Source organism: Geotrypetes seraphini, chromosome 13 (genome assembly GCF_902459505.1).
Source record: "Geotrypetes seraphini chromosome 13, aGeoSer1.1, whole genome shotgun sequence".
In the NCBI taxonomy this organism is placed as follows: domain Eukaryota; kingdom Metazoa; phylum Chordata; class Amphibia; order Gymnophiona; family Dermophiidae; genus Geotrypetes; species Geotrypetes seraphini.
The window spans coordinates 58,080,090-58,095,574 of NC_047096.1; the positions used below are offsets into that span (position 1 = coordinate 58,080,090).

The window sequence follows — 15,485 nt, forward strand, 5'->3', positions numbered from 1 at the left end:
CACACTCTTTCCCACTGCATGGATGGGTTCAGAAAAACAGGACCACTTCCCTAACTCTGGACTTCTGCTATGGCCTTACCCAGTTGTGGGTTCAATATGTGGCCTCTGAGCCAGTAAACATCTGCAGGCCTTTGATCCTTCCAAGTAAGCTTAGTTCCTACTAGTCTGAAAAGCCATTCAGATTACTAGGGTCTATGGGTGGAAAATGATACACAGTCCCTCCATTGACTGTTGCTGCTACTTTGGACAAATTGGGGGAGGGTAGAGACCCGGGGGCTCATAATCGAAGCAGAAATACATCTGAAAACCGGCCTAAATCGGCACTTGGCCGATCAGTAAGACAAGTCGTCCAAGTGCCGATATTCAAACCGGGGTTTAGACGTATTATTAGGATTTTTTTTTTTTTTTTTTTAATTAGGATTTTATATACCGCCTATCAAGGTTATCTAAGCGGTTTTACAATCAGGTACTCAAGCATTTTCCCTCTCTGTCCCGGTGGGCTCACAATCTAGCTAACGTACCTGGAGCTATGGAGGACTGAGTGACTTGCCCAGGGTCACAAGGAGCAGCGCAGGGTTTGAACCCACAACCCCAGGGTGCTGAGGCTGTAGATCCAACCACTGCGCCACACACTCCTCCTCCTCTAAAAATGACTTAGGCCTTTTCAGTGCTACTGTACGCCCAGAGCTAAAAGGGGCGTTTTAGGAGGCGTGGTGAGGGCGGGATTTGGGCTGGACGTGGGCCGACCTAGACTTAAGTCGTACTGCAAGTATAACCGAAAGTTTAACGAGGCTGCATAGACGGAACTTATACGTAGCAACTTAGACGATTGAAAACCAGGTCTTAAGTGCCCAGAAGGTCTACAGAGTGACCAGATAATCACTGCAGAGATGTGGTACAGACCCCCACACAATCCCCCCAGTGATCACTGACCCACCGCCATAAAAATCGTAATAAAAACTTTACATATCTGCCTCCAGAACATCAACACCTGGTATAGGAAAGCCTAGTAGAGCAGCACAGAGGTGGCTTAAGTAGTCTGGGGCTATTAGGGTTGTAGGGTGGTCTAGTAGGTTTTGGGGGGGGGGGGGCTCGCCATGACTTATAAGGGAGTTGTGGTGGGATATTTATATGGCACCTGTTTTGTGATGTTCGCAGTAGTGCCCTGTAAGGTGCCCCACTACTGTGTTGCTATGTCTGGGTGACCAGTCCATCACTTCCATGTCCAAAAGGTCTTGTTCTAGGCGTTTTTGACTTGGATGAATTTTTGGACGAGAATGGGGTATAAAAATAGACGATTTAGCGGTCTGGCCAAACGGCTGGATGTATACTTAGACGATTTTCAAAAAAAAAACAACTAATTATTTTGGAGATATATTTCGGGAATGGACTTTTGACACTGCCGACTTTTGGGTGACTAGCGACTTAGGCCCCAAATGAACTTAGATGTGTTTTTTTTATTATGCCCCTCCTGATATTTTGCTTCTTTAGCTAGGGTGAGATAAATTTTGGGTTGTTGATTGGGGTCATATTAAATAAAAGTTTGAGCTGCACTGCTTTTGGTGATGTATCAATTGATGTTTTAGGCCCCTTACCCAGCTTGACCTGGATTTTTTTTTCTTTGGAATTCAACTTTGAGGCTAGTGACTGGTTGGAAGGGTGAGGGTGGGATTTGGTATTGAAGGATCGGATTGGCTTGGTTTTGGTTAGGGACAGATCTATGGCTTTTAATTGTGTGTGTTGTATTTTGATTGTCCTCTGCTGGGTTCTTTCTTGGAATGGTGATTTGAGTCTTTTGAGTATCTAAATACTTAAATCTCTGCAGCTAATTCTTATGGTGACCTGCAGAGAATCCAGTTTCTCAGGGGCCATTGCTGCTCTTACCAATCTACAGTTTGAAAGATGTTGACATGCTACCAAGGTTGTCATTTTTCAGAAACACAAAGCTTGAATGCGCTGGCATCTTCTCTCTCCACTCTTTTGCGCTGCATTTCAGAACATCAGTAATTTTGCACTTCTCACAAGTTTCCACCTATTATATAATTCTGCCTGGGAATGGTGTGTAGGAGTCCTGTGTTTACTTGCAAATTTTGAAACGTCAAATGGCCCCAAGGCACTGCAGCAGACCACACCCAGCTCTTTGATCTTTAAGGAGTCTTTGAAATTGCCTGAGTTATAATTAGTTTATAATTAACTTTTTTTGGTTTGGATGTCTGGACGTAAGGTAGTCAAAGGTAGAATGTTACTATCCAGTCTGTAAGCCTTCAGTTTAAAACATTAACATCCCCCCTTCCCCCCCCCAGAAAACTACATGGGTGATTATTCCATCCCCTGGAAGTGAACTAATAAGTGTTTACAACTTCTGCAAGATAAAGTGTGAGCTTGAACATCTGGAAAGTAGCAGAAATGTGGTTAGAGTAAATGACTCCCACCTCTGGAATAGTTCCAGGATATAATTTGAATAACTTCCCATTTTGGCTTGCCTAGCATTAACCAGACAGCCAGCACTAGAGAAACACGGTGACATAGTAAATGATGGCAGATAAAGACTGGAATAGGCTGTCCAGTAAGGTGTATAGGGCGGGATCTCTAAACCATTCTACTAGTTCCTCCCATAACCACTGTCACCAGTGAGAACACTTGGCTTTGCAATTTTATCACCATTTCAGCTGTCCATTCCAGAAATTCCATCACCATCCCGAATACCCATTTACTTCAATCCTTAACCAGCAAGACCAAAGATGCTATTCAAAATGAGATCATTTTCCGGAAGACTGGAAAATAGCAAATGTTACGCCCATCTTCAAGAAAGGCTCAAGGGGAGACCCAGGAAACTACAGGCCGGTGAGCTTGACCTCGGTCCCGGGAAAGATGATAGAAGCACTGATTAAAGACAGCATCTGGGAACACATCGACAACTATGGGCAGCTAAAGTCGAGCCAGCATGGCTTCTGCAAGGGCAGGTCATGCCTCATGAACTTATTATACTTCTTTGAGGGGGTAACCAGCCAAGTGGATAAAGGGGAATCCATAGATATCATTTACCTTGACTTCTAAAAAGCCTTCGACAAGGTGCCACATGAAAGACTACTAAGGAAGCTATGGAACCACGGGGTGCAAGGGGAGGTCCACCGATGGATCAAAAACTGGTTGGCGGACAGGAAACAGAGGGTTGGAGTAAAGGGCCATTACTCAGACTGGCAATGGGTCACGAGCGGAATTCCACAGGGGTCGGTGCTGGGACCGCTACTTTTCAACATATTCATTAACGACCTGGAGGCAGGAACAAAATGTGAGGTTATTAAATTTGCGGATGACACCAAACTATATCGCAAGGTAAATAACATGGAGGACTGCGAAAATCTCCAAAAAGATCTGACAACACTGGAAGAATGGGCCAAAAAATGGCAAATGAGTTTCAACATAGGGAAGTGCAAAGTCGTACATATAGGGAAAAAACCCCCAATGTTCACTTACAAAATGGGGGATCAGCGCTAGAGGTGAGCGACCTTGAAAGAGACCTGGGAGTGATGGTAGACACAACATTGAAGGCGTCGGCGCAGTGTGCAACAGCCTCAAGGAAAGCAAACAAAATGTTGGGTATCATTAAGAAGGGTATCACGACCAGAAAGAAGGAAGTCATCCTGCCACTGTATCGTGCTATGGTGCGCCCGCACCTGGAGTACTGTGTTCAATTCTGGTCGCCGTACCTCAAGAAGGACATGGAGGTACTTGAGAGAGTTCAAAGAAGAGCAATTAAGCTAATAAAGGGTATGGAGGACCTCTCATATACTGACAGACTGAAAAAGCTAGGGCTTTTCTCCCTGGAAAAGCGGAGACTTAGAGGAGACATGATAGAAACCTTCAAGATCATGAAGGGCATAGAAAAAATAGACAGGGACAGATTTTTCAAATTAAGGGGATCAACAAGTACAAGGGGGCACTCAGAGAAATTGAAAGGGGAGAAGTTTAGAACAAACGCCAGGAAGTTCTTTTTCACACAGAGGGTGGTGGATACATGGAACGCGCTACCAGAGGATGTGATAAACAGGAGCACACTACAGGGGTTCAAAGAAGCTTTGGATAGGTACTTGGAAGACAAAGGGTTTGAGGGGTACAGATAAGAGTAAAGGTAGATTATAGGGATGGGATTAGAGGTAAGTTATAAAATTAATCAGGGATCACTGTTCAGGCACTAGGCCTGATGGGCCGCCGCGGGAGCGGACCGCTGGGCAAAATGGACCTCTGGTCTGACTCAGTGGGGGCAACTTCTTATGTTCTTATTTCAGTTCAGTGGAATTCCTCAAAAGCTGATCTCTGAGACTCTGGTAGTGTGTCAGGCACAGCTGGCTGTGGAGCTTGGAAACTATGATATCCTTCAGTTTACAACAGCAGAGCTGACGCTAGGAGGATGTCTCCATTTATCACAGAATAGCTGGTCCCCTGATGTGTTAGGGCTGAAGGTGATCCCTGGGGCTGTTGCACATAAGAATTGGCATACTGGGACAGACTGAAGGTCCGTCAAGCCCAGCATCCTGTTTCCAAAAGTGGTTAACCCAGGTTCCAAATACCAAGCTAGGTCCCAAGTAGCAAAACAGATTGTATGCAGCTTATCCTAGGAATAAGCCATGTCAATCATGGCCTATGGATTTCTCTTTTTAGGTAATGATCCAAACCTTTTTTAAACCCTGTTAAGCTAACTGCTTTTACCACATTCTTTGGCAACGAATTGCAGAGTTTAATTACACATTGTGTAATTTTCTCTGATTTGTTTTAAATCTACTACTTAGTAGCTTCATTGCATGCCTAGTCCCTAGTATTTTTGGAAAGGGTGAACAAACGATGCACATCTACCCTTTCCACTCCACTCAGTATTTTATAAACCCCTATCGTATCATCCCTGAGCTGAAGAGCCCTAACTGCTTTAGCCTTTCCTAATAGGGAAGTCATCCTAACTCTTTTATCGCATTTTTTAATGCCCTTAAGCACATAGAAAAGGTCCCTGGAAACTGGCTGCAGAATCTGTGTATAGTCTCTGGACAGATGCACAAAACCCACCTCGACAGAAAAAAGTAAAGTATGCTGGTTTCTATTGGATCCTCCCTGTGCACACACAAATATACAAAAGCTGAACTATGAAAATAAGGCACAGAGTCTACAAAGACAAAGTGAAATGGTTGCAGAGGAGTAAGCATGCATGGTGTTTTTTCTGGGTCCACAGCTTCTGTTTGTGTCCTTTTCTGAAATAAACAAGTTGGTCTTGCATCAGTGATCATCGGTGGAGTGTTCATTGTCCGTTCCCACTTCCTTTTGTACTGTTTTATACCCATGGGCTCTCTGTCCTGTTGGACTTTTTGGTGTTTTTTCATCATGACCCATAGAAACGTGATAGTAGAGAAAGGCCAAACGGCCCATCCGCAGCATCCACTATCTCCTTCTCTCCTATAGGCTAAGGCTCTTAACACTTGCATTGTGAGGTCATAGGGATGGAAGTTTTGGCCACAGCAGGGGAGGCAGGCTTTTGGCCATGCCTTGAGCTGGCCCTGACCATATTATGATTTTCTGTGCCAGATTTACAAGAATCATGAGTCGGCCAATGTAGTGGATACAGCATATCTGACGAGTTTGCTTTTACTCTCTTCCAGTGGCTTAATGGTGCATTCTGGCCTCCAGAGATTCCTGTGTGAACTGGAGGTAGCTTGTAAGGAAAACTTAATTTGGTAGCCTTACTGTGGTTTGCCAGTCCACCCTGCATGTCGGTTCACTACTAAAAACTTAACAGAATCATATCGGGCTGTGTATCTTGCGTCCTGTTTCAGAGCCAGGATGGCATCAGGTTGAGATGGGGGCAGGGCAGTGCATTGCATCACTCCCCAGAAATGGAAGAAGCTCTTTTTTTTTTTTTTACATCATTAGTGGGAAAGTGTTAGGCGTTGCCTGTCATCGGGGACTTCTGCTATGAAACATGAGTCATGGGGGGGGCAGTACGTTAATGAATAATATGTCAGCGGCACTTGTGTGATCTCTAAGGACGCAATGATTACAAATACAATGGGAACAAAGGGAAGACATTGTCAAGGTTCTGTGGGACTTGGCTAGAAGTGGTCTGTAAGCTGTAGTTCAGATGGATCACAGAGAAGAAAGCCAGTAAAAACCCAGATATTATGAAAACTCAATGTATAATAAGATAAACACTTTCAAAACGAGTATGGTAATGTCCAATAAAGTAAACAGGAAGAGCATAGAAACATAGAAACATAGAAATTGACGGCAGAAAAGGGCCATAGCCCATCGAGTCTCCCCATACCAATGACCCACTCCCTGATTCTTACTCCCCTATAGATCCCACATGAATATCCCATTTTCTCTTAAAATCTGACACGCTGTTGGCCTCAATCACCTGCTGAGGCAGCTCGTTCCAATGATCGACCACCCTTTCGGTGAAGAAGTACTTTCTAGCATCACCTTGAAATTTCCCTCCCCTGATTTTCAGCGAGTGTCCTCTGGTTACCGTGGGCCCTGTAAGACTGAAGATATCATCTTTCACCTCTATACGCCCTATGATATACTTAAAGGTCTCAATCATGTCCCCCCTCTTTCTTCTCTCCTCCAGTGAGTACATCCGCAGTTTTTTTAGTCTTTCTTCATACGTGAGATCCCTGAGCCCCAAGACCATCCTGGTAGCCATTCGCTGAACCGATTCAATTCTCAACACATCTTTCCGGTAGTGTGGTCTCCAGAATTGAACACAATACTCCAGATGAGGTCTCACCATGGATCTGTACAGCGGCATTATGACTTCAGGTTTTCTGCTGACAAAACCCCTACGGATGCAGCCCATCATTTGTCTTGCCCTGGACGAAGCCTCCACTGCATAGGCCAGTTCACTCAAAAATGAAGGAAAAAGCCTCAGAAAGGCGTTTTGGTGAGGTGGGAGGGCCCTTTCTGAGGCTTTTTCCTTCATTTTTGAGTGAACTGGCCTATGCACTTCCTGCTCACAGAGAAGAAAGAGCACTCGGGGGGGTCAAGCTCTGTCTTCTTTTCAACCTGCTTTCTTTCATTTTACCTCTTTCTGGTTAATTTCGTTTCTTGTATTTTGGAGGGGAAAAACAGCATTTATGTACTTTAAAAAACTCGTCAAAAGAACAAAATAATATTTTCCTGCTATTATTCAATTAATCTGTAAAGTCGAATATGCCAGAGTCTAGCTTTCTTTAGTATCCTAATAGATGAGAGCAGATAAAGACCTGAATGCATATTGGTACATTTTTAAAGGTCCCCGAAGAAGGCTCAGTTTTGCCACTACAGGCCGGTGAGCCTGACTTCAATTGTAGGGAAGATGGTGGAAGCTATGATCAAGGACGGCATTTGCGAGCACATTGAAAGAAATGGTCTACTGAGAACAAGCCAGCACGGATTCTGTAAGGGAAGGTCGTGCTTAACGAACCTTCTGTACTTCTTTGAGGGAATAAGCAGTCGGGTGGACAATGGGGAACCCATCGACATCATTTACCTCGATTTTCAAAAGGCTTTCGACAAGGTGCCACATGAAAGACTGCTTAGGAAGCTGTGGAACCACGGGGTGGGAGGAGATGTGCACAGATGGATCGAGCACTGGTTGTCGGGTAGACTGCAGAGGGTTGGAGTAAAGGGCCAATATTCTGACTGGCGGGGAGTCACAAGCGGTGTGCCACAGGGATCGGTGCTGGGGCCGTTACTCTTCAACATATTTATCAATGACCTGGAAAAAGAGGCAAAGTGCGAGGTCATAAAATTTGCAGATGATACCAAACTGTGCGGCAGAGTTAGGTCCAGGGAGGAGTGTGAGGACCTGCAAAGGGACCTGGAGAAGCTGGAGGACTGGGCAGACAAATGGCAAATGCGCTTCAATGTGGAAAAATGCAAGGTCATGCATATAGGGAAAAAGAACCCGTTGTTCAACTACAAAATGGGGGGGGCATTGTTGGGAGACAGCAGACTTGAGAGAGACTTGGGTGTGCTGGTGGATGCATCACTGAAGCCATCTGCACAATGCGCAGCAGCCTCGAAAAAAGCCAACAGGATGCTGGGCATCATAAAGAGGGGCATCACAACCAGGACGCGGGAAGTCATCATGCCATTGTATCGAGCGATGGTGCGTCCGCATCTGGAATACTGCGTGCAGTATTGGTCGCCATACCTCAAGAAGGACATGGCGGTGCTTGAGAGAGTCCAAAGGAGAGCGACGAAACTGGTAAGAGGGCTGGAACACTGCCCATACGCCGAGAGGTTGGATAAGCTGGGGCTCTTCTCCCTGGAAAAAAGGAGGCTCAGGGGAGATATGATAGAGACCTTCAAGATCATGAGGGGCATAGAGAGGGTGGATAGGGACAGATTCTTCAGACTGAAGGGGACAACAGGTACGAGGGGGCACTCGGAGAAACTGAAGGGAGATAGGTTCAAAACAAATGCAAGGAAGTTTTTTTTCACCCAGAGGGTCGTGGACACTTGGAATGCGCTGCCGGAGGAGGTGGTCGGGCAGAGTACGGTACAGGGATTCAAACAGGGATTGGACGGATTCCTGAGGGATAAAGGGATCGTGGGATACTGAGAGAAGTATCCAGGAAATAAGTATAGAAACCCGACCAGGTCGTGCATGTGCAAAACCGGAGGGTTAGGACTTCGATGGGAAGATAGGACTTCAATGGGAAACCAGGGTGGCAAGGGGGCCCCTTCTGATGATTCAGACAGGTGACCTGTTTGGGCCGCCGCGGGAGCGGACTGCTGGGCATGATGGACCTATGGTCTGACCCGGCGGAGGCACTGCTTATGTTCTTATGTAACAAAAGCACATCAAGTTTCCTGATTTGGATTGTACCATTTGTACTATGTTAGGAAGATTTTGGACTTTCTTTATTCATTCATTCAATTTTCTCCCAGGGGAGCTCAGAACGGTTGACATGAATTTGTTCAGGTACTGAAGCATTTTCCCCTGTCTGTCCCGGTGGGCTCACAATGTACCTGGGGCAATGGGGGGATTAAGTGACTTGCTCAGGGTCACAAGGAGCAGCGGGGGTTTGGACCCACAATCTCAGGGTGCTTTAACCACTGCGCCACACTCTCCCCCAGTCATCCATTAGTAAAATCTGGTAACCCTAGCCATTCCATAATATTCACCGAGTCTAGGACTGACCAGCCCTTGTCCCTAGTAAATATTTATGTAGTACTTTTGCATGCATTGACTCATTTACTGCCTGACAGATGTATACTCCATTATTTTGGGGTTTCCAGAGTCCTGCGCTGTTTGCCCTTCCCCATCCAGAACTGATGTTGCGCCTGGAGGATTAAAGCGTGCCTGCGAGGCCTTTGTAACATATCACTTGTCTATGTCTTCAAACTATAGTGCCTCTGATGAGGAGTTCAGACTCGTGCTCGCTGTGGGCTTTTGCAATTGAGCGTGGTTTGGATGTTTGAACCACAAATGTTCCCACTGAGGAGAGGGAATCTGTAGGGCTGACTGAGAGAATTTCATTTGGTTTGCTTTCTAAGCAGAGTGACTCAGATGCCACTGAAGGTATTATAGGCTGTCACGTGTCTCCCATTAAGGAGTGTTAACCAGCCATTTTAACTTTATTTGTTTTTTCTTTACCATAGTTTTCCACAGCCCTCCAGTCAAAATTAAAAAGGAGCAGCGGAGTCCCTGTTCGGATCCGTCTTTGTCCTGCAGCCTCAAGCAGCAGTTCCCGTATCGCAATGGCGAGCAGTGCCTTTATACTAGGTATGGACTTTTCTTTTTTTTTAACTTCTTTATTCATTTTAAATCAAACAACAAGTGTACACAATTATACCAGTACGTAACAAACATATAACACTTGAAAAATTTATTCAAATAATCATCCCACCCATCCACCCTCAATTATTATAAATAAACAAATTTCAAATGAATCATATCATATTAAAATATATAAATATTTCTCCCCCAAACCCCCCCCAATAAATATATATACCTAACAAAGGAAAATGATATTCACTCATTGCAATAACTTTCCAATGGCCCCCAAATCTTCTTAAAATTATCATAGTTTATTTTCTGCAAAGCAATTGCAGTTGTGGGGTAGGTATGAACATTTCAAAGGGAGCCTGCGAGCAAATAATGGTATTCTGTAAGGCCTATACAGCCTTTACAAGATGTCTGTCCCATTAGGCTAGTTAACTTTACAGAAGTATCTAGGCCTGAGCGATGATTCAGAAGTCAGTTAGAAACGCATCAGGAATGACTCTGAACTACTCTTCATGTTTAGGGGCTGCCCAAACTAAACCTAGGCCTGCTTGACCTGATGTCTTGTTAAGGCTGCCTAGGCTTTGAGATACTGTTGGCAATTGTTGCCTGGGAATTGGTGTGTTTACATCATTGTTTTGCAAAAAGCGTGCCCTGGTGAGATTCCAGGTAGGCTGCAAGCAGTGAGCTGGTGCCTCTCCTCCTCTCTGCCGCACACGCACACTGGCGTAATAATCTCAGGGTTAGCAAGCTCAGGGCCTTGTCTGCTGGACCTCTGTGCGTGCGCGGACATGGACGCATGTATGTGATGTCATCACGGCGACGTCTGCGCATGCCCGGAGGCCCTGCAGACGCGGCCCTGAGTTTAGCGTGCCGAGGCTTGAGAAAGTTTGCAAGACAGTGGTTTATGTACTAGATTCCAGGACTGGAATCCCCCCAAACAGATACACTTCTCCCTCGTCATTTGCGGGGGATACGGGCAGAGCTGGACCGCGAATGCTGAAAAACCGCGATTATCCGGCTCTGAGAGAGACTACGGGAACTCCCAGCAGCCATTTCCTCATGGCGATCTGCACGTGGCAGGAGCGTAGGAAGATCGCTCCTGCCCTGAAAGCCCTCTAGACCACCAGGTAAGGCCGGGAAGGTGGCAGGGAGGAAAAAAAGATGGATTTTTTTTTTTACATGAAGACTTTTTTTTAAATTTTCCCCCTCCCCATAAAAAATCGCGATTACCGTATTTTCACGCAAATAACGCGCACCCGTATAAAACGCGCACACGGGTATAGCGCGCAGAAATCACGATGATATGTACAAAAACTTTGGTATACCGCGCTCACGGGTATACCGCGCATGCTGCCCGACGCTCCTTTCGCCCGCCCTGACTTTCCGTGCGCTGTCCCGACTCTCCGTTCACCCCCCCTGACTTCCGTGCACTGTCCCCCCTTGAAGGTCTGTCCCCATCCTGAAAGCCTGATGCCCCCCCCGACGTCCGATACATCCCTCCCCCCGAAGGACCGCCGACTCCCCAACAATATCGGGCCAGGAGGGAGCCCAAATCCTCCTGGCCACGGCGACCCCCTAACCCCACCCCGCACTACATTACGGGCAGGAGGGATCCCAGGCCCTCCTGCCCTCGACGCAAACCCCCCTCCCCCCAACGACCGCCCCCCCCAAGAACCTCCGACCGCCCCCCAGCCGACCCGCGACCCCCCTGGCGACCCCCACGACCCCCCCACCCCCCTTCCCCGTACCTTTGGTAGTTGGCCGGACAGACGGGAGCCAAACCCGCCTGTCCGGCAGGCAGCCAACGAAGGAATGAGGCCGGATTGGCCCATCCATCCTAAAGCTCCACCTACTGGTGGGGCCTAAGGCGCGTGGGCCAATCAGAATAGGCCCTGGAGCCTTAGGTCCCACCTGGGGGCGCGGCCTGAGGCACATGGTCGGGTTGGGCCCATGTGCCTCAGGCCGCGCCCCCAGGTGGGACCTAAGGCTCCAGGGCCTATTCTGATTGGCCCACGCGCCTTAGGCCCCACCAGTAGGCGGAGCTTTAGGATGGATGGGCCAATCCGGCCTCATTCCTTCGTTGGCTGCCTGCCGGACAGGCGGGTTTGGCTCCCGTCTGTCCGGCCAACTACCAAAGGTACGGGGAAGGGGGGTGGGGGGGTCGTGGGGGTCGCCAGGGGAGTCGCGGGTCGGCTGGGGGGGCGGTCGGAGGTTCTTGGGGGGGGGGCGGTCGTTGGAGGGAGGGGGGTTTGCGTCGAGGGCAGGAGGGCCTGGGATCCCTCCTGCCCGTAATGTAGTGCGGGGTGGGGTTAGGGGGTCGCCGTGGCCAGGAGGGTTTGGGCTCCCTTCTGGCCCGATATTGTCGGGAAGTCGGCGGTCCTTCGGGGTGGGGGTGCGAGTGGTCCTGCCGGGGGGGGGGGGGGATGTATCGGACGTCGGGGAGTCGGCCGGGCAAGAGGGCTTGGGCTCCCTCTTGCTCCGATCGTGGATGCGGGTGCGGGTGGGAGCGCGTGCGAGCGGTCGTTCGGGGTGGGGGTGCGAGCGGTCCTGCTGGGGGGGTGAATCGGGCGGGGTGGGAACTATGTTTTAAAACTTTTGTATACCGCGCTCACGCATATAACGCGCGAGGGGTATGCGCGGTAGGTAAAAACGCGTATAACACGCGCGTTATATGCGTGAAAATACGGTATATGAAACCGCGAGTGCAGGAACTGCGAATGGGGAAGGGGAAGTGTATTCTGTGCCTCGGAACAGGACTGTTATCTTGTGCTGCTGAATTGAAAACGGATGTGAATTGGTAAATGGGAATGCTTTGCTTACTTTTAGGCCCGTTGTTTAACTAACTCGCATTTCAATTCAACAAATAAGCTGTCATACTTGGCGAAAGCACTGCAATTTGCTGAATGTTTGCATTGAGCCCAATATTTAGAAAATGCTGAGCTCCTAAACATATGTTCCTACGTTAGGCTATGAGTGCCCTGTTTTCAGCCAGATTTAGGAGCATAACTTTTCTGCTGAAAAATTCACCTACCTTTAAGAGTTTAAAATTTATCTTCCACCTGATTTGAGCCCAGTGCTGAAAATCAGTACTAAACTTTTAACGCCCCCTCCTCTGAAGTAGAGGTTTCTACCATGGCCCGACGTGCTAAATGCTGCGACACTCCTAGAATTCCTATGACCTTTGGAATATTTAGCATTCCAGGCCGCGGTAGAAAACTTAGTAAAATAGGACCTTTTATTTCTCCACCTTAAATCTGCCCCTGTTGTCCAATTTTCTCTACCGTTCTCCCAGGGGAGCTTAGAACGGTTTACGTGAATTTATTCAGGTACTCAAGCATTTTTCCCTGTCCCGGCGAGCTCACAATCTGGGGCAATGGGGGAGATTAAGCGACTTGCCCAAGGTCACAAGGAGCAGCATGGGTTCGAACCCACAACCTCTGGGTGCTGAGGCTGTAGCTTTAACCACTGCACCACACACTCTCTTACGTGCCTAAATTTTAAGAGTTCGTAGAATCTTGAGCAAATATTTACGCACACCTCCCCAGTAAATTTTCAGAGGCCAATTTATGAAAAGAGCACTCAAAGTTAGGAGCAAAATCCTTTGAATATTGGGCTCATTGTATTATACGGATGAATTTCATGAAATACATAAAGGTTGTATTCTGGTTTCTTAAAATCTCTGCTCACTGTATCTCCTCTGAATATCTGCCTATAATATTGTATTTCGCTGAATGTCCAGCTATCTTGATTGTAAACCGCCTAGAAGTCACAAGATTGTAGCGGTATAGTAAAATAAAGTTATTATTATTATTTGATGTCTGCAGTGCCTACGATCAAAACAGACCAGCTGGAATCAAGTCACCAACTCAGGGCAGGGCACAGATGTCCCCCCTTCAGCACTTCTCCAGGCAGGACCGGAGCTTCGTGAGCCCTCAGGGCTCATCTTCCCAGTCTCTTCCCACGCGAGCTTACCTCATGGAACAAGGGTAATGGGCCACGTGCAAGGGAAACTGGGGAGGTGGGAATGACAGTGAGAGTGAGAGCCTGCTTCTTATCTCATTTCTTCATTTCCAGGAGAGAGTCCTGAAATTCTGACCCGTGACGTAGCGAGGGTAGGAGATGTCCGGGAAGTACCCACACTCCTGTACCCCCACACCACACTTGTACCATCCCTTCCCCCTCTTTAAAGCTTCGCCAGCGTGAGCAACTTCTCAGGCCTGCTGTTCACGCCAGCGTTGGCTTTCTCTCCGACATCACTTCCTGGTCCCTTGACCCAGAAGTGATTTTAGAGGAAGCCAGGCTGGTGCGAGCAACAGGCTAGTGTAGTTGCTCATGCTGACAAAGAAGTATCGGGGGGGGGGGGGGAGGGCATGAGTGTGGCATGGGGGAGTGAAGAGGTGCCAGCGCCCCCGCCCCCGCCCAGGTTCAATTTATTTGATATACCGCAAATATAAAACCAAGATGCATATCTAAGCGGTTTACAATAAATTAAAATTTTAAAATGAAATTTTAAAAATTAGAGTCAAAACAAGACAATCAAAAGTCAAAACGTGAAGAAAAACTATTGGGAACATGGGGAAAGAGGGAATCGGCGGATTACAATAAAAATAAAAAAGTTGGGAGAGGGATGAACAATGTGGTGAGGGGAGGCAGTCCGCTTCTGCCAATCCTATTTTAATGGGTAGAATAAGGTACGACAAATTCCACACTACTTTGGGTTGCAATTTTAAAACCAGAAACGGCCCAAAAGTCTCCCTTCTAATACCACATGATGTGACAGTCCTATAGGCCAGTAACTGCACTTTGGTATTTTAATGGTGGTGGAAAAATATGACTAAAATCTGGAGTTCTCACCTGATTTTAAAGCCCAATTAAGAAAAGTTTTGTTTTGTAATTCCATTTCCCCTTTAATTCCAGATACCAGCAGCCTGTGGAAATGTGCCAGTCATTTCCGGTCTCTCAGGGCATGAGCCGGGAATCACCAGTCCCCTACCAGCGCCAGGTGTCAGACTCTCATCCTCCTTACCCACAACAAGGCTTTAAACAAGAATACCATGACCCGTTGTATGAGCCGGCAAACCAGATGAACGCCAGCAGAGGCCCCCGATACCCAGCCACCATGTTGATCAAACAGGAGCAGACGGACTATGCATATGATTCTGGTATGACCTATGGAACGAATTATATAGCGTTTTTGATTTTTTTGTGGAACATTGGGCCTCAGTGTAGTGTTTGTGGACAACCCAACTACTCTCTTATTTTTTTCAGGATGTTCAAAAGGAATAGGCACAAAGGCCCGGATTCTGTATAGGACGTCTGGTCTCAGAAGCAGCCTAAGCGGCTTTTGAGAATCTCACACAGGCGTCCTATACAGAATTGTGCCTAAGCCCCCCTAAAAGAACCTGATTCTTTAACCGACGTCCACGTTACAGATGCTGGTTACAGAATCGGGTTGCTGCTGAGTTTATTGTGGCAAGGGATCTCCCTACCATGATAAGTTTAGCAGCAACCCATCCCCACCCCGCGAAGACTAATGGCAGGAGGGATGCCCATGCGCTTAAGACCCCTCATCCAACCGGAATCTTAGGCCCATCTCCCAGTGCATTTTGAGATGTACTGGAAGTGGCCTAAGATTCTGATTGGCTAGATCCCCTAGGCCCCTCCCATAGGGTGATCTATGGTGGGTGTGGGGGGTTCCGGAAGGAGGGATTGAGCATCCTTTCTG

The 15,485-nt window shown here is 47.5% G+C and overlaps 1 protein-coding gene across 3 annotated transcripts in view; it reads left to right on the forward strand.

The window, feature by feature from the left end:
* Positions 1 to 15,485, forward strand: part of ETV4 (ETS variant transcription factor 4) — a 117,958-nt gene that overhangs the window by 61,893 nt on the left and 40,580 nt on the right. For all 3 annotated transcript variants that reach the window (XM_033917293.1, XM_033917292.1, XM_033917294.1), the window contains 3 exons: positions 9,634 to 9,757; positions 13,585 to 13,746; positions 14,678 to 14,922. In XM_033917293.1, the coding sequence (XP_033773184.1) occupies positions 9,634 to 9,757; positions 13,585 to 13,746; positions 14,678 to 14,922 (531 nt within the window). The remainder of the gene's footprint in view (positions 1 to 9,633; positions 9,758 to 13,584; positions 13,747 to 14,677; positions 14,923 to 15,485) is intronic.